General features: G+C 43.9%; 1 protein-coding gene across 1 annotated transcript in view; it reads left to right on the forward strand.

The window, feature by feature from the left end:
* LOC115126250 (ephrin type-A receptor 5) overlaps positions 1–23,232 on the forward strand; it is a 241,084-nt gene that overhangs the window by 146,130 nt on the left and 71,722 nt on the right. The window contains exons 9-10 of the mRNA XM_065007686.1: positions 13,063–13,130; positions 22,878–23,003. Of these exons, the coding sequence (XP_064863758.1) occupies positions 13,063–13,130; positions 22,878–23,003 (194 nt within the window). The remainder of the gene's footprint in view (positions 1–13,062; positions 13,131–22,877; positions 23,004–23,232) is intronic.

Here is a 23,232-nt window from a genome sequence, read left to right on the forward strand (position 1 = left end):
GCCTTGTCCCTGTCTCTGTCCCCTGCCTTGTTCCTGTCTCTGTCCCCTGCCTTGTCCCTGTCTCCTGCCTGTCCCTGTCTGTATCCCTGTCTCTGTCCCCTGCCTTGTCCCTGTCTCTGTCCCCTGCCTTGTCCCTGTCTCTGTCCCCTGCCTTGTCCCTGTCTCTGTCCCCTGCCTTCTTCCTGTCTCTGTCCCCTGCCTTGTCCCTGTCTCCTGCCTGTCCCTGTCTGTATCCCTGTCTTTGTCCCCTGCCTTGTCCCTGTCTCTGTCCCCTGCCTTGTCCCTGTCTCTGTCCCTGTCTGTATCCCTGTCTGTGTCCCTATCTGTGTCACTGTCTCTGTCCCCTGCCTTATCCCTGTCTCTTGCCTTGTCCCTGTCTGTGTCCCCTGCCTTGTCCCTGTCTGTGTCCCCTGCCTTGTCCCTGTCTGTGTCCCCTGCCTTGTCCCTGTCTGTGTCCCCTGCCCTGTCCCTGTCTGTGTCCCCTGCCCTGTCTGTGTCTCTGTCTCTAAGTGTTTTAGGTACCTCTGGTCATGTTGTGTTATGTTAGCTGATGAACTAGCAGGCTTTACCATGTGTCTGTTGTGTGAAGGCTACGGCATGGGGAGGATGGGGCTGTTCTCATACAAGTACAGTGATGACTTCTGTCATTCTATTCTATGGATGTTCCACAATACCCTCACAGGAAGCTGAGGCAGAGACAATATCCTGTTTCTCGCACGCTGCACAGGTTACTTTGCATGACAATATCACCACCATAGAGCAACAACAATGCCCAAATCAAATCAAATTTATTTATATAGCCCTTCGTACATCAGCTGATATCTCAAAGTGCTGTACAGAAACCCAGCCTAAAACCCCAAACAGAAAGCAATGCAGGTGTAGAAGCACGGTGGCTAGGAAAAACTCCCTAGAAAGGCCAAAACCTAGGAAGAAACCTAGAGAGGAACCAGGCTATGTGGGGTGGCCAGTCCTCTTCTGGCTGTGCCGGGTGGAGATTATAAAAGAACATGGCCAAGATGTTCAAATGTTCATAAATGACCAGCATGGTCCAATAATAATAATCACAGGCAGAACAGTTGAAACTGGATTAGCAGCACGGCCAGGTGGACTGGGGACAGAAAGGAGTCATCATGCCAGGTAGTCCTGATGCACCAACAGTCACTATGACTGGCCTGCTGACAACAACAATACCAACAGTCACTATGACTGGCCTGCTGCTGAGAACAACAATACCAACAGTCACTATGACTGGCCTGCTGCTGAGAACAACAATACCAACAGTCACTATGACTGGCCTGCTGCTGAGAACAACAATACCAACAGTCACTATGACTGGCCTGCTGAGAACAACAATACCAACAGTCACTATGACTGGCCTGCTGAGAACAACAATACCAACAGTCACTATGACTGGCCTGCTGCTGACAACAACAATACCAACAGTCACTATGACTGGCCTGCTGCTGACAACAACAATACTAACAGTCACTATGACTGGCCTGCTGAGAACAACAATACCAACAGTCACTATGACTGGCCTGCTGCTGAGAACAACAATACTAACAGTCACTATGACTGGCCTGCTGCTGAGAACAACAATACCAACAGTCACTATGACTGGCCTGCTGCTGACAACAACAATACCAACAGTCACTATGACTGGCCTGCTGCTGACAACAACAATACCAACAGTCACTATGACTGGCCTGCTGAGAACAACAATACTAACAGTCACTATGACTGGCCTGCTGAGAACAACAATACCAACAGTCACTATGACTGGCCTGCTGAGAACAACAATACCAACAGTCACTATGACTGGCCTGCTGCTGACAACAACAATACTAACAGTCACTATGACTGGCCTGCTGAGAACAACAATACCAACAGTCACTATGACTGGCCTGCTGCTGAGAACAACAATACTAACAGTCACTATGACTGGCCTGCTGCTGAGAACAACAATACCAACAGTCACTATGACTGGCCTGCTGCTGACAACAACAATACCAACAGTCACTATGACTGGCCTGCTGCTGACAACAACAATACTAACAGTCACTATGACTGGCCTGCTGCTGAGAACAACAATACCAACAGTCACTATGACTGGCCTGCTGCTGAGAACAACAATACCAACAGTCACTATGACTGGCCTGCTGCTGAGAACAACAATACCAACAGTAGGGCAACAACAATACCAACACCATAGAGCAAGGTACCATTTGGATCATTTCTGCCACGGAATGAAAATAATAACACATACAGTGTACAATATTCACTGGGTTCAATATTCACTGCGTTCAATATTCACTGGTTTCAATATTCACTGGGTTCAATATTCACAGGGTTCAATATTCACAGGGTTCAATATTCACCGCGTTCAATATTCACTGGGTTCAATATTCACTGGGTTCAATATTCACTGGGTTCAATATTCACTGGGTTCAATATTCACTGGGTTCAATATTCACTGGGTTCAATATTCACTGGGTTCAATATTCACTGGTTTCAATATTCACCGGGTTCAATATTCACTGGGTTCAATATTCACCGGGTTCAATAAGGACATCTTTCCTTAGGCCTACATTAGGTTGCTGTCTTCAGCCTGTGCAATTCCTGCACTTTCTGTGTTTTACCTGTCTACTGTTTCAACTGTCTACTGTTTCTGGGTTTCACCTGTCTACTGTTTCTGTGTTTTACCTGTCTACTGTTTCTGTGTTTTACCTGTCTACTGTTTATGTGTTTTACATGTCTACTGTTTCTGTGTTTTACCTGTCTACTGTTTCTGTGTTTTACCGGTCTACTGTTTCTGTGTTTTACCTGTCTACTGTTTCTGTGTTTTACCTGTCTACTGTTTCTGTGTTTTACCTGTCTACTGTTTTACCTGTCTACTGTTTTACCTGTCTACTGTTTTACCTGTCTACTGTTTTACCTGTCTACTGTTTCTGTGTTTCACCTGTCTACTGTTTCTGTGTTTTACCTGTCTACTGTTTCTGGGTTTTACCTGTCTACTGTTTCTGGGTTTTACCTGTCTACTGTTTCTGTGTTTTACCTGTCTACTGTTTCTGTGTTTTACCTGTCTACTGTTTCTGTGTTTTACCTGTCTACTGTTTCTGTGTTTTACCTGTCTACTGTTTCTGTGTTTTACCTGTCTACTGTTTCTGTGTTTTACCTGTCTACTGTTTCTGTGTTTTACCTGTCTACTGTTTTACCTGTCTACTGTTTTACCTGTCTACTGTTTTACCTGTCTACTGTTTCTGGGTTTTACCTGTCTACTGTTTCTGGGTTTTACCTGTCTACTGTTTCTGTGTTTTACCTGTCTACTGTTTCTGTGTTTTACCTGTCTACTGTTTCTGTGTTTTACCTGTCTACTGTTTCTGGGTTTTACCTGTCTACTGTTTCTGTGTTTTACCTGTCTACTGTTTCTGTGTTTTACCTGTCTACTGTTTTACCTGTCTACTGTTTTACCTGTCTACTGTTTTACCTGTCTACTGTTTTACCTGTCTACTGTTTCTGTGTTTTACCTGTCCACTGTTTCTGTGTTTTACCTGTCTACTGTTTCTGGGTTTTACCTGTCTACTGTTTCTGGGTTTTACCTGTCTACTGTTTCTGGGTTTTACCTGTCTACTGTTTCTGGGTTTTACCTGTCTACTGTTTCTGTGTTTTACCTGTCTACTGTTTCTGTGTTTTACCTGTCTACTGTTTCTGGGTTTTACCTGTGTTTTGGGTTTTACCTGTCTACTGTTTCTGTGTTTTACCTGTCTACTGTTTCTGTGTTTTACCTGTCTACTGTTTCTGTGTTTTACCTGTCTACTGTTTTACCTGTCTACTGTTTTACCTGTCTACTGTTTTACCTGTCTACTGTTTTACCTGTCTACTGTTTCTGTGTTTTACCTGTCTACTGTTTCTGTGTTTTACCTGTCTACTGTTTCTGGGTTTTACCTGTCTACTGTTTCTGGGTTTTACCTGTCTACTGTTTCTGTGTTTTTACCTGTCTACTGTTTCTGTGTTTTACCTGTCTACTGTTTCTGTGTTTTACCTGTCTACTGTTTCTGGGTTTTACCTGTCTACTGTTCTGGGTTTTACCTGTCTACTGTTTCTGGGTTTTACCTGTCTACTGTTTCTGGGTTTTACCTGTCTACTGTTTCTGGGTTTTACCTGTCTACTGTTTCTGTGTTTTACCTGTCTACTGTTTCTGTGTTTTACCTGTCTACTGTTTCTGTGTTTTACCTGTCTACTGTTTCACCTGTCTACTGTTTCTGTGTTTTACCTGTCTACTGTTTCTGGGTTTTACCTGTCTACTGTTTCTGGGTTTTACCTGTCTACTGTTTCTGGGTTTTACCTGTCTACTGTTTCTGGGTTTTACCTGTCTACTGTTTCTGGGTTTTACCTGTCTACTGTTTCTGTGTTTTACCTGTCTACTGTTTCTGTGTTTTACCTGTCTACTGTTTCTGTGTTTTACCTGTCTACTGTTTCACCTGTCTACTGTTTCTGTGTTTTACCTGTCTACTGTTTCTGTGTTTTACCTGTCTACTGTTTCTGTGTTTTACCTGTCTACTGTTTCTGTGTTTTACCTGTCTACTGTTTCTGTGTTTTACCTGTCTACTGTTTCTGTGTTTTAACTGTCTTCTGTTTCTGTGTTTTACCTGTCTACTGTTTCTGTGTTTTACCTGTCTACTGTTTCACCTGTCTACTGTTTCTGTGTTTTACCTGTCTACTGTTTCTGGGTTTTACCTGTCTACTGTTTCTGGGTTTTACCTGTCTACTGTTTCTGGGTTTTACCTGTCTACTGTTTCTGGGTTTTACCTGTTTCTGGGTTTTACCTGTCTACTGTTTCTGTGTTTTACCTGTCTACTGTTTCTGTGTTTTACCTGTCTACTGTTTCTATGTTTTACCTGTCTACTGTTTCTGTGTTTTACCTGTCTACTGTTTCTGGGTTTTACCTGTCTACTGTTTCTGGGTTTTACCTGTCTACTGTTTCTGGGTTTTACCTGTCTACTGTTTCTGGGTTTTACCTGTCTACTGTTTCTGGGTTTTACCTGTCTACTGTTTCTGTGTTTTACCTGTCTACTGTTTTACCTGTCTACTGTTTTACCTGTCTACTGTTTTACCTGTCTACTGTTTTACCTGTCTACTGTTTCTGTGTTTCACCTGTCTACTGTTTCTGTGTTTTACCTGTCTTCTGTGTTTTACCTGTCTACTGTTTCTGGGTTTTACCTGTCTACTGTTTCTGGGTTTTACCTGTCTACTGTTTCTGGGTTTTACCTGTCTACTGTTTCTGTGTTTTACCTGTCTACTGTTTCTGGGTTTTACCTGTCTACTGTTTCTGGGTTTTACCTGTCTACTGTTTCTGGGTTTTACCTGTCTACTGTTTCTGGGTTTTACCTGTCTACTGTTTCTGGGTTTTACCTGTCTACTGTTTCTGGGTTTTACCTGTCTACTGTTTCTGGGTTTTACCTGTCTACTGTTTCTGGGTTTTACCTGTCTACTGTTTTACCTGTCTACTGTTTTACCTGTCTACTGTTTTACCTGTCTACTGTTTCTGTGTTTCACCTGTCTAATGTTTCTGTGTTTTACCTGTCTTCTGGGTTTTACCTGTCTACTGTTTCTGGGTTTTACCTGTCTACTGTTTCTGGGTTTTACCTGTCTACTGTTTCTGGGTTTTACATGTCTACTGTTTCTGGGTTTTACCTGTCTACTGTTTCTGGGTTTTACCTGTCTACTGTTTCTGGGTTTTACCTGTCTACTGTTTCTGGGTTTTACCTGTCTACTGTTTCTGGGTTTTACCTGTCTACTGTTTCTGGGTTTTACCTGTCTACTGTTTCTGGGTTTTACATGTCTACTGTTTCTGGGTTTTACCTGTCTACTGTTTCTGGGTTTTACCTGTCTACTGTTTCTGGGTTTTACCTGTCTACTGTTTCTGGGTTTTACCTGTCTACTGTTTCTGGGTTTTACCTGTCTACTGTTTTACCTGTCTACTGTTTTACCTGTCTACTGTTTCTGGGTTTTACCTGTCTACTGTTTCTGTGTTTCACCTGTCTACTGTTTCTGTGTTTTACCTGTCTACTGTTTCTGTGTTTTACCTGTCTACTGTTTCTGGGTTTTACCTGTCTACTGTTTCTGGGTTTTACCTGTCTACTGTTTCTGGGTTTTACCTGTCTACTGTTTCTGTGTTTTTACCTGTCTACTGTTTCTGTGTTTTACCTGTCTACTGTTTCTGGGTTTTACCTGTCTACTGTTTCTGTGTTTTACCTGTCTACTGTTTCTGGGTTTTACCTGTCTACTGTTTCTGGGTTTTACCTGTCTACTGTTTCTGGGTTTTACCTGTCTACTGTTTCTGGGTTTTACCTGTCTACTGTTTCTGTGTTTTACCTGTCTACTGTTTCTGTGTTTTACCTGTCTACTGTTTCTGTGTTTTACCTGTCTACTGGTTCTGTGTTTTACCTGTCTACTGTTTCTGTGTTTTACCTGTCTACTGTTTCTGTGTTTTACCTGTCTACTGTTTCACCTGTCTACTGTTTCTGTGTTTAACCTGTCTACTGTTTCTGTGTTTTACCTGTCTACTGTTTCTGTGTTTTACCTGTCTACTGTTTCTGTGTTTTACCTGTCTACTGTTTCTGTGTTTTAACTGTCTTCTGTTTCTGTGTTTTACCTGTCTACTGTTTCTGTGTTTTACCTGTCTACTGTTTCACCTGTCTACTGTTTCTGTGTTTTACCTGTCTACTGTTTCTGTGTTTTACCTGTCTACTGTTTCTGTGTTTTACCTGTCTACTGTTTCTGGGTTTTACCTGTCTACTGTTTCTGGGTTTTACCTGTCTACTGTTTCTGGGTTTTACCTGTTTCTGGGTTTTACCTGTTTCTGGGTTTTACCTGTCTACTGTTTCTGGGTTTTACCTGTCTACTGTTTCTGTGTTTTACCTGTCTACTGTTTCTATGTTTTACCTGTCTACTGTTTCTGTGTTTTACCTGTCTACTGTTTCTGTGTTTTACCTGTCTACTGTTTCTGGGTTTTACCTGTCTACTGTTTCTGGGTTTTACCTGTCTACTGTTTCTGGGTTTTACCTGTCTACTGTTTCTGGGTTTTACCTGTCTACTGTTTTACCTGTCTACTGTTTCTGTGTTTTACCTGTCTACTGTTTCTGGGTTTCACCTGTCTACTGTTTCTGGGTTTTACCAGTCTTCTGTTTCTGTGGCAGGGAATTGAGAGCAGAGCAACGATAGTGGTGCTGACTGTCTGAAATAAGTGATTGCGCTTCTCTACTCCTCTGGGCTGTTTGTGGAGATGTTATGTTCTCTGTTTCACTCAGTATCGTTGAACCGAGATGCAACCTTTTAATTGAAGCCTGTCAGATTCCCCATTTAGAATTCCAGAGATAAAGAGCGAGGAAGAGAGAGTACCTATACTCCTGCCTCTAGAGGAGTAACTGCAACATGCTAGGCACCTCCATAAGATATATCCCATCCTGTTGTAGTCTTGGCCTCAGTACTTTAGATATATCACATCCTGCCGTAGTCCTGGCCTCAGTACTTTAGATAGACCCCATCTTCCCTTAGCTGTGGCCTTGCCCTCAGTACTTTAGATAAATCCCATTCTGCCGTAGTCTTGGCCTCAGTACTTTAGATAAATCCCATCCTGCCATAGCCTTGGCCTCAGTACTTTAGATAAATCCCAACCTGCCATAGCCTTGGCCTCAATACTTTAGATAGAACCCATCTTGCCTTAGCTGTGACCTTGCCCTCAGTACTTTAGATAGATCTTTGGCCTCCCAGTAGCCCCCCTTAAAATATAGCCGATCCCTCACACAGTAGCCCTCCTTAAAATATAGCCGATCCCTCACAGAGTAGCCCTCCTTAAAATATAGCCGATCCCTCACACAGTAGCCCTCCTTAAAATATAGCCGATCCCTCACACAGTAGCCCTCCTTAAAATATAGCCGATCCCTCACACAGTAGCCCTCCTTAAAATATAGCCGATCCCTCACACAGTAGCCCTCCTTTAAAAACACTGCAACCACCATAGGCCAATGGCCACTGACATTTGATCTTGTAAATACATTTAAAAAACACCAAAAAATGGCAATCTCCTGCTCCTTCCCTGACTTTCCGGTAGTCATTTTATACATTTTACCTCTGTTTTCTCCAAATTTCAATTACAATCTTGGCTCATTGCTGCTACTCCCCAACGGGCTCGGGTGAGGCGAAGGTCGAGTCATACATCCTCCGAAACATGACCCGCCAAACAGCACTTCTTAACACCCACCCGCACCAATGTTTTAGGAGGAAACACTGTTCAACTAACGACTGAGGTCAGCCTGCAAGCGCCCGGCCTGCCACAAGGAGTCGCTAGTGCACGATGAGCCAAGTAAAGCCCCCCCGGGAAAACCCGCCCCTGGCTAAACCAACTAGGCTGGTAATTGAACATGTTTATTCATATTTACAATCTTGTTATTAAGGCACATGAATATCACATATTCCAGAAAGGCATTTCTGCTCCCCTCCCCCCCAAAAAAATATGTTTAAGTTCAAATGCCTCTCCTGTGAAGTAGTGACGTGTGATTTTCACTTATCTTCCTGAAATGAGTAACTAACGTGCAGAAAGATTTTGGTACCCAGGCGCTAAAATGTCTCTCTCCTCACATAACCAATGTCGTCAATGAATGATTGGGTGATAGAACCTGATAATTGAGCATGTGATTTGACATCACTATTGAATTTTGAATTATCTGAACGATGAAGAAGAAGTTGATTGAATTTAGAAACAAAATATTGTAAAGATGAGAAAGGTTTGCTATATTCTCAATGAAGAAGAGACAGTTGATTGACCCACAATGTCTCAGGTGCAACAAAACTGGTAAACAGACAGACACTTTACTCCCTAATGAGACAGGACGGCTTAACTGTCAGCCATTTTGGCTGCAGCCAATGAAAGGGTGGGTGGGCGTGGTTTCAGAGGGATCTGCGGTCTAATGAATTTATTATGAAAGGCTGGAAATCCCCTCAGAGTCAAATCAGACACGGAGTCACATCACTCTACACGTGTGTAGTTCACAACGGCACGCCGAATTTACATTATCTGGAGTCGGATAGGGGGATCAGATATCGAGTTTGACATTTGATGTTGCAATGTTGCTGACGAAGAGTCTTCATTTGATTCGAGCCTCCGCCTCAGATGCCTGAGCCTCGTCGCAGAAAGTTTATCATGATGGTACAGAGCAGCATAGGCAAGATACAGTAGATGGTATCGAGTACAGTATATACATATGAGATGAGTATGTAAACAAAGTGGCATAGTTAAAGTGGCTGGTGATACATGTATTACATAAGGATGCAGTCGATGATCTAGAGTACAGTATATACGTATGCATATGAGATGAATAATGTAGGGTAAGTAACATTATATTAGGTAGCATTGTTTAAAGTGGCTAGTGATATATTTTACATAATTTCCCATCAATTCCCATTATTAAAGTGGCTGGAGTTGAATCAGTGTGTTAGCAGCAGCCACTCAATGTTAGTAGTGGCTGTTTAACAGTCTGATGGCCTTGAGATAGAAGCTGTTTTTCAGTCTCTCGGTCCCAGCTTTGATGCACCTGTACTGACCTCGCCTTCTGGATGATAGCGGGGTGAACAGGCAGTGGCTCGGGTGGTTGTTGTCCTTGATGATCTTGATGGCCTTCCTGTGACATCGGGTGGTGTAGGTATCCTGGAGGGCAGGTAGTTTGCCCCCGGTGATGCGTTGTGCAGACCTCACTACCCTCTGGAGAGCCTTACGGTTGTGGGCGGAGCAGTTGCCATACCAGGCGGTGATACAGCCCGACAGGATGCTCTCGATGTGTGCATCTGTAGAAGTTTGTGAGGGCTTTTGGTGACAAGCCGAATTTCTTCAGCCTCCTGAGGTTGAAGAGGCGCTGCTGCGCCTTCTTCACGATGCTGTCTGTGTGAGTGGACCAATTCAGTTTGTCTGTGATGTGTATGCCGAGGAACTTAAAACTAACTACCCTCTCCACTACTGTTCCATCGATGTGGATAGGGGGGTGTTCCCTCTGCTGTTTCCTGAAGTCCACAATCATCTCCTTAGTTTTGTTGACATTGAGTGTGAGGTTGTTTTCCTGACACCACACTCCGAGGGCCCTCACCTCCTCCCTGTAGGCCGTCTCGTCGTTGTTGGTAATCAAGCCTACCACTGTTGTGTCGTCCGCAAACTTGATGATTGAGTTGGAGGCGTGCGTGGCCATGCAGTCGTGGGTGAACAGGGAGTACAGGAGAGGGCTCAGAACGCTCCCTTGTGGGGCCCCAGTGTTGAGGATCAGCGGGGTGGAGATGTTGTTGCCTATCCTCACCACCTGGGGGCGGCCCGTCAGGAAGTCCAGTACCCAGTTGCTGAGGGCGGGGTCGAGACCCAGGGACTCGAGCTTGATGACGAGCTTGGAGGGTACTATGGTGTTGAATGCCGAGCTGTAGTCGATGAACAGCATTCTCACATAGGTATTCCTGTTGTCCAGATGGGTTAGGGCAGTGTGCAGTGTGGTTGAGATTGCATCGTCTGTGGACCTATTTGGGCGGTAAGCAAATTGGAGTGGGTCTAGGGTGTCAGGTAGGGTGGAGGTGATATGGTCCTTGACTAGTCTCTCAAAGCACTTCATGATGACGGAAGTGAGTGCTACGGGGCGGTAGTCGTTTAGCTCAGTTACCTGAGCTAAACGATAATGGTGGTTCTATAGTATTGTTAGTGGTTATATAGTATAATAGTGGTTATATAGTGGATATATAGGTTAATATGGATTTTATAGTATAATAGTGGTTATATAGTATAATAGTGGTTATATAGTATAATAGTGGTTATATAGTGTAATGTGGGTCTATATTATAGTGGTTATATAGTATAATAGTGGTTATAAAGTGTAATGTGGTTCTATAGCTTAATGGTGGTTATATAGTATAATAGTGGCTATATAGTATAATAGTGGCTATATAGTATAATTGTGGTTATATAGTATTCTAGTGGTTATATAGTATTCTAGCGGTTATATAGTATTCTAGTGGTTCTATAGTGTAATGTGGTTCTATAGTTTAATGGTGGTTATATAGTATAATAGTGGTTATATAATATAATAGTGGTTATATAGTGTAATGTGGGTCTATATTATAGTGGTTATATAATATAATAGTGGTTATATAGTATTCTAGTGATTATATAGTATAATAGTGGTTATATAGTATAATAGTGGTTATATAGTGTAATGTGGGTCTATATTATAGTGGTTATATAGTATTCTAGTGGTTCTATAGTTTAATGGTGGTTATATAGTATTCTAGTGGTTATATAGTATAATAGTGGTTATATAGTATTCTAGTGGTTATATAGTATAATAGTGGTTATATATTGTAATGTGGGTCTATATTATAGTGGTTATATAGTATTCTAGTGGTTATATAGTATTCTACTGGTTCTATAGTTTAATGGTGGTTATATAGTATTCTAGTGGTTATATAGTATAATAGTGGTTATATGCTTGTGAATCAGGGGGTTGGGGATAGAGGTATGAGGGAATAGATGGAGTGATAAGAATGCTAATTAATAAACTGATGTAATTGTGTCACTACGGGGGGAAATTAAACTGTGATAGAAGGGGAAGTAGGCTATATCTTCCACCCTCTCCCTCCGACTGTGTCTGACTGACTGACTCATCCCCAGGCAACCACATCCCTGTCCTGTCTTCCTGGGATACTACTGCTGTTGATGCCCTCCAAAGTGCCTGTCCTTACTCCCCTCATCCACGGAGGCAAGCCTAGTCCCCATCACCAGACTGCCCTTCAAAATGCCAACCCAATATTCTCAGAAACACCCTGAGCCAGCGCAGTCCCCAGCTCCAGGCTCTGTGTCCTGTATGATGGATGGTGTCATGGCATTTGGAGCAGCTCTGCACTGTGTGTGAACAGGATCAGATTTAAAATCAATGTCCTCACTTTTCATCTGCTTTATCTCGGGTCCATCTTGTCATAATATTGACTTCAGATGTTTGTTTGGAGCACCACTGTAGAGGGATGTTTGCTCCCTATGCAGAGAACGGAGGCCGAGAGAGAGAGAGCAGAGAGAGAGAGCAGAGAGAGAGAGAGATGGAATCACTGCTCTCCTGTATGTTGTTTAGCTCATTTGGGACCTCTGTGCTCTTCAAATCAAATGTATTTATAAAGCCCTTCTTACATCAGCTGATGTCTCAAAGTGCTGTACAGAAAACCAGCCTAAAACCCAAAACAGCAAGCAATGCAGGTGTGTGCTCATATAGGATCTCTGCTCTCCTGTATGTGGTTTAGCTCATATAGCATCTCTGCTCTCCTGTGTGTGGTTTAGCTCATATAGCATCTCTGCTCTCCTGTGTGTGGTTTAGCTCGTATAGGATCTCTGCGCTCCTGTATGTGGTTTAGCTCAAATAGGATCTCTGCTCTCCTGTGTGTGGTTTAGCTCAAATAGGATCTCTGCTCTCCTGCGTGTGGTTTAGCTCAAATAGGATCTCTGCTCTCCTGTGTGTGGTTTAGCTCAAATCCTGCTCTCCTGTATGTGGTTTAGCTCAAATGCTCTCCTGTGTGTGGTTTAGCTCATATAGGATCTCTGCTCTCCTGCGTGTGGTTTAGCTCAAATAGGATCTCTGCTCTCCTGCGTGTGGTTTAGCTCAAATAGGATCTCTGCTCTCCTGCGTGTGGTTTAGCTCAAATAGGATCTCTGCTCTCCTGTATGTGGTTTAGCTCTGCTCTCCTGTGTGTGGTTTAAATAGGATCTCTGCTCTCCTGTGTGTGGTTTAGCTCAAATAGGATCTCTGCTCTCCTGTGTGTGGTTTAGCTCGTATAGGATCTCTGCTCTCCTGTATGTGGTTTAGCTCAAATAGGATCTCTGCTCTCCTGTGTGTGGTTTAGCTCATATAGGATCTCTGCTCTCCTGTGTGTGGTTTAGCTCGTATAGGATCTCTGCTCTCCTGTGTGTATTTGTGGTTTAGTTTGTGCGCAATGTGTGTGTTGTAACATGACAGTAATACAGCATCATGTATGTGGTAAATCCCTCAGGCGGTGTGGCTACAGCAAGGCCAAGCAGGAACCTGATGAAGAGAAGATACACTTCCACAACGGCCACAGTAAGTCGCACGCACACAGTGTATTGTATCCTACACCACTGACTGTTAAACAGCCATCTCCAGCACATCAGAGGCTGCTGCCTATAGACATAGATTAGGAATCACTGGCCACTTCAAGGAAATGAAACACTAGCCACTTTAATCATGTCTCCGCGTCTTGCATTACTCATCTCATATATATATAAACTGTTCTCTATACTATTCTACGGTATCTTAGTCACTTTAATTGTGTGTAAATACTGCATTACTCATCTCATATGTATATACTGTATTCTATACTGCATCACCCATCTCATATGTATATACTGTATTCTATACTGCATCCCCATCTCATATGTATATACTGTATTCTATACTGCATCACCCATCTCATATGTATATACTGTATTCTATACTGCATCCCCCATCTCATATGTATATACTGTATTCTATACTATCTCATATGTATATACTGTATTCTATACTACATCCCCCATCTCATATGTATATACTGTATTCTATACTGCATCCCCATCTCATATGTATATTTTATTTTTTATTTTACCTTTATTTTACGAGGCAAGTCAGTTAAAGAACAAATTCTTATTTTCAATGACGGCCTAGGAACTGTGGGTTAACTGCCTGTTCAGGGGCAGAACGACAGATTTGTACCTTGTCAGCTCTGCATCACCCATCTCATATGGGTTGCATCACCTTCCTGGTTACTAGTAACCTTCCTATACTTACACCCATCTCAGTCCAACGCTCTCTCCATCTCAACCACTAGGCTCCCCCACCCTGCCGCCCATCCATATGTATATACTGTATTCTCTAACCACTAGGCTACCCTGCCACCTCTCATATGTATATACTGCTATACTGCAACCACTCAGGCTACCTGCCTCCCCATCTCATATGTATATACTCTAACCACCCCCATCTCATATGCTATACTGCCTTCTATACTGCATCACATCTCTAACCACTAGGCTACCTGAACAAATTCCTCTACTGTGGGTTACTCTAACCACTAGGCTTGTCCCTTTGCCACCTCTGCACTCTAACCACTAGGCTACCTGCCTCCTCTACACTCTAACCACTAGGCTACCCTGCCACCTCTACAATCTAACCACTAGACTACCTGCCTCCTCTACACTCTAACCACTAGGCTACCTGCCTCCTCTACACTCTAACCACTAGGCTACCCTGCCACCTCTACGCTCTAACCACTAGGCTACCTGCCACCTCTACACTCTAACCACTAGGCTACCTGCCTCCTCTACACTCTAACCACTAGGCTACCTGCCACCTCTACACTCTAACCACTAGGCTACCTGCCTCCTCTACACTCTAACCACTAGGCTACCTGCCACCTCTACACTCTAACCACTAGGCTACCTGCCTCCTCTACACTCTAACCACTAGACTACCCTGCCCCCTCTACACTCTAACCACTAGGCTACCCTGCCACCTCTACACTCTAACCACTAGGCTACCTGCCTCCTCTACTACTCCACCTCTACACTCTAACCACTAGACTACCCTGCCCCTCTACACTCTAACCACTAGGCTACCTGCCACCTCTACACTCTAACCACTAGGCTACCTGCCACGTCTACACTCTAACCACTAGACTACCTGCCCCCTCTACACTCTAACCACTAGGCTACCCTGCCACCTCTACACTCTAACCACTAGGCTACCTGCCTCCTCTACACTCTAACCACTAGACTACCCTGCCCCCTCTACACTCTAACCACTAGGCTACCCTGCCACCTCTACACTCTAACCACTAGGCTACCTGCCACGTCTACACTCTAACCACTAGACTACCTGCCACCCCATATACTATGCCACTGTATCTTAGTCCAATGCCGCTCTGACATATATACACATTACCGTTCACAAGTTTGGGGTCACTTAGAAATGTCCTTGTTTTTGAAAGAAAAGCTAATTGTTTTCCATTAAAATAACTTAAAATTTATCAGAAATACAGTGTAGACATTGTTAATATTGTAAATGACTATTGTAGCTGGAAACAGCAGATTTTTTATGGAATATCTACATAGGCGAACAGAGGCCCATTATCAGCAACCATCACTCCTGTGTTCCAATGGCACGTTGTGTTAGCTAATCCAAGTTTATAATTTTAAAAGGCTAATTGATCATTAGAAAACCCTTCTGCAATTAAGTTAGCACAGCTGTAAACTGTTGTTCTGATTAAAGAAGCTATAAAGCATTTGTGGTTTTGATTACAGACTCAAAATGGCCGGAAACAAATACATTTCTTCTGAAACTCGTCAGTCTATTCTTGTTCTGTGAAATGAAGGCTATTCCATGTGAGAAATTTCCAAGAAACTGCTGATCTCGTACAACGCAGTGTACTACTCCCTTCACAGAATAGTGCAAACTGGCTCTAACCAGAATAGAAAGAGGAGTGGGAGGCCCCGGTGCACAACTGAGCAAGAGGACAAGTACATTAGAGTTTCTAGTTTGAGAAACAGACTCCTCACAAGTCCTCAACTGGCAGCTTCATTAAATATTATCCGCAAAACACCAGTGTCAACGTCAACAGTGAAGAGGAGACCCTGGGATGATGGCCTTCTAGGCAGAGTTCCTCTGTCCAGTCTCAACGTCAACAGTGAAGAGGCGACCCTGGGATGATGGCCTTCTAGGCAGAGTTCCTCTGTCCAGTCTCAACGTCAACAGTGAAGAGGAGACCCTGGGATGATGGCCTTCTAGGCAGAGTTCCTCTGTCCAGTCTCAACGTCAACAGTGAAGAGGAGACCCTGGGATGCTGGCCTTCTAGGCAGAGTTCCTCTGTCCAGTCTCAACGTCAACAGTGAAGAGGAGACCGGGATGCTGGCCTTCTAGGCAGAGTTCCTCTGTCCAGTCTCAACGTCAACAGTGAAGAGGAGACCCTGGGATGATGGCCTTCTAGGCAGAGTTCCTCTGTCCAGTCTCAACGTCAACAGTGAAGAGGAGACCCTGGGATGCTGGCCTTCTAGGCAGAGTTGCAAAGAAAAAGCCGTATCTCAGACTGGCCAATAAAATTAAAAGATTAAGATGGGCAAAAGAACACAGACACTGGACAGAGGATGATTGAAAAAAGTGTTATGGACAGACTCATCTAAGTTAGAAGTGTTTGGATCACAAAGAAGAACATTCGTGAGATGCATTTAAATATGCTGGAGGAGTGCTTGATGCCACCTGTCAAGCATGGTGTAGGCAATGTGATGGTCCGGGGGTGCTTTGGTGGTGGTAAAGTGGGAGATTTGTTCAGGGTAAAAGGGATCTTGAAGAAGGAAGGCTATCACTCCATTTTGCAACGCCATGTCATACCCTGTGGACGGCGCTTAATTGGAGCCAAATTCCTCCTACAACAGGACAATGACCCAAAACACAGCTCCAAACTATGCAAGAACTATTTAGGGAAGAAGCAGTCAGCTGGTTTTCTGTCTATAATGGAGTGGCCAGCACAGTCACCGGATCTCAACCCTGTTGAGCTGATGTGGGAGCAGCTTGACCGTATGGTACGTAAGAAGTGCCCATCAAGCCAATCCAACTTGTGGGAGGTGCTTCAGGAAGCATGGGGTGAAATCTCTTCAGATTACCTCAACAAATTATCAACTAGAATGCCAAAGGTCTGCAAGGCTCTAATTGATGCAAAATGGACGATTCTTTGACAAAAGCCAAGTTTGAAGGACGCAATTATTATTTCAATTAAAAATCATTATTTATAACGTCTTGACTATATTTCCTATTCATTTTGCAACTAATTTTGTGTATGTTTTCATGGAAAACAATGACATTTCTAAGTGATCCCAAACCTTTGAAAGGTACTGTATATTGACCCCCACAAGTATCTAATTTCTCTCTCTAGTTATGTTCCCAGGGATCCATATGTACAGTGCATTCGAAAAGCATTCAGACCCATTCACTTTTTCCACATTTTGTTACTTTACAGCTTTATTCTAAAATGGATTACATTGTTTTACCCCCCTTATCAATCTATGCACAATACCCCATAATGACATCACAATACCCCATAATGACATCACAATACCCCATAATGACATCACAATACCCCATAATGACATCACAATACCCCATAATGACAAAGGAAAAATGGTTTGTAGAAATGTTTACAAATGTATTTTATTTTAAAATAAAAACGGAAATATCATATTTACATAAGTATTCAGACGCTTTACTCAGTACTTTGTTGAAGCAACTTTGGCAGTGATTACAGCCTTGAGTCTTCTTGGGTATGACACTACAAGCTTGGCTCATCTGTATTTGGGGGGTTTCTCCCATTCTTCTCTGCAGATCCTCTCAAGCTCTGTCAGGTTGGATGGGAAGTATCCCTTCATCTTTTTTCAGGTCTCTCCAGAGATGTTCGATCGAGTTTGTGTCTGAGCTCTGGGTGGGCCACGCAAGGACATTCAAAGACTTGTCCCGAAGCCACTCTTGCGTTGTCTTGGCTGTTTGCTTAGGTCGTTGTCCTGTTGGAAGGTAAATCTTCGCCCCAGTCTGAGGTCCTGAACGATCAAGGATCGCTCTGTACATTACTCCGTTCATCTTTGCCTAAATCCTAACTAGTCTCCTAATTCCTGCAGCTGAAGTACATTCACACAGCATGATGCTGCCACCACCATGCTTCACCGTAGGAATGGTGCCATGTTTCCTCCAGACGTGATGCTGCCACCACCATGCTTCACTGTAGGAATGGTGCCATGTTTCCTCCAGACGTGATGCTGCCACCACCATGCTTCACCGTAGGAATGGTGCCATGTTTCCTTCAGACGTGATGCTGCCACCACCATGCTTCACCGTAGGAATGGTGCCATGTTTCCTCCAGACGTGATGCTGCCACCACCATGCTTCACCGTAGGAATGGTGCCATGTTTCCTCCAGACGTGACAATTGACATTCAGGCCAAAGAGTTCAATCTTGGTTTCATCAGACCAGACAATCTGGTTTCTCATGGTCTGAGAGTCTTTAGGTGCCTTTTGGTAAACTCCAAGTGGGCTGTCACGTGCGTTTTACTGAGGATTGTACTTCCGTCTGTCCACTCTACAATAAAGGCCTGATTGGTGGGGTGCTGCAGAGATGGTTGTCCTTCTGGAAGGTTCTCTCATCTCCACAGAGGAATGCTACAGCTCTGTCAGACTGACCATCAGGTTCTTTGTCACCTCCTACTGACCAAGGACCTTGTCTCCAGATTACTCAGTTTGGCAGGGCGGTCAGCTTTAGGAAGAGTCTTAGTGGTTCCAAACTTTTTCCATTAATGAATGACGGAGGCCACTGTGTTCTTGGGGGATTTTCAATGCTGCAGAAATGTTTTGGTACCCTTCCCCAGATCTGTGCCTCGACACAATCCTGTCTCGGAGCTCTATGGACAATTCCCTCGAACTCATGGCTTCGTTTTTGATCTGACATGCACTGTCAACTGTGGGACCTTAAATAGACAGGTGTGCCTTTCCAAATCATGTCCAATCCTGGTGCGTCTGGCTTTCGGGTTAAGTGGGTGTGTGTTAAGAAGCATGTTTCGGAGGATGTTTGACTCGACCTTTGCCTCCTGAGCTCGTTGGGAAGTCGCAGACAAGATCGAAAACAAAAAAATACACAAAAAAACACGGTATTTCTGTTTTTAAACCTGTTTTCGCTTTTTCATGATGTGTTATTGTGTCATGATGTGTTATTGTGTCATGATGTGTTATTGTGTCATGATGTGTTATTGTGTCATGATGTGTTATTGTGTCATGATGTGTTATTGTGTCATGATGTGTTATTGTGTCATGATGTGTTATTGTGTCATGATGTGTTATTGTGTCATGATGTGTTATTGTGTCATGATGTGTTATTGTGTCATGATGTGTTATTGTGTCATGATGTGTTATTGTGTCATGATGTGTTATTGTGTCATGATGTGTTATTGTGTCATGATGTGTTATTGTGTCATGATGTGTTATTGTGTCATGATGTGTTATTGTGTCATGATGTGTTATTGTGTCATGATGTGTTATTGTGTCATGATGTGTTATTGTGTCATGATGTGTTATTGTGTCATGATGTGTTATTGTGTCATGATGTGTTATTGTGTCATGATGTGTTATTGTGATTGATGAGGAAGACAATTATTGAATCAATTTTAAAATAAGGCTGTAACATAACAAAATGTGGAAAAAGTCAATGGGTCTGAAACACTTTCTGAATGCACTATTTTTTTTTTTTTTTTTTTATTAAATTTTTATTTCACCTTTATTTAACCAGGTAGGCTAGTTGAGAACACCTTTATTTAACCAGGTAGGCTAGTTGAGAACACCTTTATTTAACCAGGTAGGCTAGTTGAGAACACCTTTATTTAACCAGGTAGGCTAGTTGAGAACACCTTTATTTAACCAGGTAGGCTAGTTGAGAACACCTTTATTTAACCAGGTAGACTAGTTGAGAACACCTTTATTTAACCAGGTAGGCTAGTTGAGAACACCTTTATTTAACCATGTAGGCTAGTTGAGAACACCTTTATTTAACCAGGTAGACTAGTTGAGAACACCTTTATTTAACCAGGTAGGCTAGTTGAGAACACCTTTATTTAACCAGGTAGGCTAGTTGAGAACACCTTTATTTAACCAGGTAGGCTAGTTGAGAACACCTTTATTTAACCAGGTAGGCTAGTTGAGAACACCTTTATTTAACCAGGTAGGCTAGTTGAGAACACCTTTATTTAACCAGGTAGACTAGTTGAGAACACCTTTATTTAACCAGGTAGGCTAGTTGAGAACACCTTTATTTAACCATGTAGGCTAGTTGAGAACACCTTTATTTAACCAGGTAGACTAGTTGAGAACACCTTTATTTAACCAGGTAGGCTAGTTGAGAACACCTTTATTTAACCAGGTAGGCTAGTTGAGAACACCTTTATTTAACCAGGTAGGCTAGTTGAGAACACCTTTATTTAACCAGGTAGGCTAGTTGAGAACACCTTTATTTAACCAGGTAGGCTAGTTGAGAACACCTTTATTTAACCAGGTAGGCTAGTTGAGAACAAGTTCTCATTTGCAACTGCGACCTGGCCAAGATAAAGCATAGCAGTGTGAACAGACAACACAGAGTTACACATGGAGTAAACAATTAACAAGTCAATAACACAGTAGAGAAAAAAGGGGAGTCTATATACAATGTGTGCAAAAGGCATGAGGAGGTAGGCGAATAATTACAATATTGCAGATTAACACTGGAGTGATAAATGATCAGATGGTCATGTACAGGTAGAGATATTGGTGTGCAAAAGAGCAGAAAAGTAAATAAATAAAAACTGTGGGGATGAGGTAGGTGAAAATGGGTGGGCTATTTACCAATAGATTATGTACAGCTGCAGCGATCGGTTAGCTGCTCAGATAGCTGATGTTTGAAGTTGGTGAGGGAGATAAAAGTCTCCAACTTCAGCGATTTTTGCAATTCGTTCCAGTCACAGGCAGCAGAGTACTGGAACGAAGGCGGCGAATGAGGTGTTGGCTTTAGGGATGATCAATGAGATACACCTGCTGGAGCGCGTGCTACGGATGGGTGTTGCCATCGTGACCAGTGAGCTGAGATAAGGCGGAGCTTTGCCTAGCATGGCCTTGTAGATGACCTGGAGCCAGTGGATCTGGCGACGAATATGTAGCGAGGGCCAGCCGACTAGAGCATACAAGTCGCAGTGGTGGGTAGTATAAGGTGCTTTAGTGACAAAACGGATGGCACTGTGATAGACTGCATCCAGTTTGCTGAGAAGAGTGTTGGAAGCAATTTTGTAGATGACATCGCCGAAGTCGAGGATTGGTAGGATAGTCAGTTTTACTAGGGTAAGCTTGGCAGCGTGAGTGAAGGAGGCTTTGTTGCGGAATAGAAAGCCGACTCTTGATTTGATTTTCGATTGGAGATGTTTGATATGGGTCTGGAAGGAGAGTTTGCAGTCTAGCCAGACACCTAGGTACTTATAGGTGTCCACATATTCAAGGTCGGAACCATCCAGTGTGGTGATGCTAGTCGGGCAGCGGGTGCAGGCAGCGATCGGTTGAAAAGCATGCATTTGGTTTTACTAGCGTTTAAGAGCAGTTGGAGGCCACGGAAGGAGTGTTGTATGGCATTGAAGCTCGATTGGAGGTTAGATAGCACAGTGTCCAATGACGGGCCGAAAGTGTATAGAATGGTGTCGTCTGCGTAGAGGTGGATCAGGGAATCGCCCGCAGCAAGAGCAACATCATTGATATACACAGAGAAAAGAGTCGGCCCGAGAATTGAACCCTGTGGCACCCCCATAGAGACTGCCAGAGGACCGGACAACATGCCCTCCGATTTGACACACTGAACTCTGTCTGCAAAGTAATTGGTGAACCAGGCAAGGCAGTCATCCGAAAAACCGAGGCTACTGAGTCTGCCGATAAGAATATGGTGATTGACAGAGTCGAAAGCCTTGGCAAGGTCGATGAAGACGGCTGCACAGTACTGTCTTTTATCGATGGCGGTTATGATGTCGTTTAGTACCTTGAGTGTGGCTGAGGTGCACCCGTGACCGGCTCGAAACCAGATTGCATAGCGGAGAAGGTACGGTGGGATTCGAGATGGTCAGTGACCTGTTTGTTGACTTGGCTTTCAAGACCTTAGATAGGCAGGGCAGAATGGATATAGGTCTGTAACAGTTTGGGTCCAGGGTGTCTCCCCCTTTGAAGAGGGGATGACTGCGGCAGCTTTCAATCCTTGGGGATCTCAGACGATATGAAAGAGAGGTTGAACAGGCTGGTAATAGGGGTTGCGACAATGGCGGCGGATAGTTTCAGAAATAGAGGGTCCAGATTGTTAAGCCCAGCTGATTTATACGGGTCCAGGTTTTGCAGCTCTTTCAGAACATCTGCTATCTGGATTTGGGTAAAGGAGAACCTGGAGAGGCTTGGGCGAGGAGCTGCGGGGGCCGGAGCTGTTGGCCGAGGTAGGAGTAGCCAGGCGGAAGGCATGGCCAGCCGTTGAGAAATGCTTGTTGAAGTTTTCGATAATCATGGATTTGTCGGTGGTGACCGTGTTCCCTAGCCTCAGTGCAGTGGGCAGCTGGGAGGAGGTGCTCTTGTTCTCCATGGACTTCAGTGTCCCAGAACTTTTTGGAGTTGGAGCTACAGGATGCAAACTTCTGCCTGAAGAAGCTGGACTTAGCTTTCCTGACTGACTGCGTGTATTGGTTCCTGACTTCCCTGAACAGTTGCATATCGCGGGGACTGTTCGATGCTATTGCAGTCCGCCACAGGATGTTTTTGTGCTGGTCGAGGGCAGTCAGGTCTGGAGTGAACCAAGGGCTGTATCTGTTCTTAGTTCTGCATTTTTTGAACGGAGCATGCTTATCTAATATGGTGAGGAAGTTACTCTTAAAGAATGACCAGGCATCCTCAACTGACGGGATGAGGTCAATGTCCTTCCAGGATACCCGGGCCAGGTCGATTAGAAAGGCCTGCTCACAGAAGTGTTTTAGGGAGCGTTTGACAGTGATGAGGGGTGGTCGTTTGACTGCGGCACCGTAGCGGATACAGGCAATGAGGCACCCGACGGGTGTGTACGTATATCGAACCCACACTTATGAGTATGTCTTCTCTCTCTCTAGTTATGTACCCGGGGGTGTGTACGTATGTAGACCCCCACACTTATGAGTATGTCTTCTCTCTCTCTAGTTATGTACCCGGGGGTGCGTACGTATGTAGACCCCCACACTTATGAGTATGTCTTCTCTCTCTCTAGTTATGTACCCGGGGGTGCGTACGTATGTAGACCCCCACACCTATGAGGACCCCAACCAGGCCGTCCATGAGTTCGCCAAGGAGATCGATGTTTCCTGCATCACCATTGAGAGAGTCATTGGAGCTGGTGAGTGGAGTGTGTGTGTGTGTGTGTGTGTGTGTGTGTGTGTTGTGTGTGTGTGTGTGTGTGTGTGTGTGTGTGTGTGTGTGTGTGTGTGTGTGTGTGTGTGTGTGTGTGTGTGTGTGTGTGTGTCTTCCAGGATGTGTTCTGGTTAACTGTGTTTCTTTTCCAGGTGAGTTCGGGGAGGTGTGTGTGTGTCTTTTCCAGGATGTGTTCTGGTTAACGGTGTTTCTTT

Source organism: Oncorhynchus nerka, linkage group LG22, assembly GCF_034236695.1.
Source record: "Oncorhynchus nerka isolate Pitt River linkage group LG22, Oner_Uvic_2.0, whole genome shotgun sequence".
Classification (NCBI taxonomy): Eukaryota; Metazoa; Chordata; class Actinopteri; order Salmoniformes; family Salmonidae; genus Oncorhynchus; species Oncorhynchus nerka.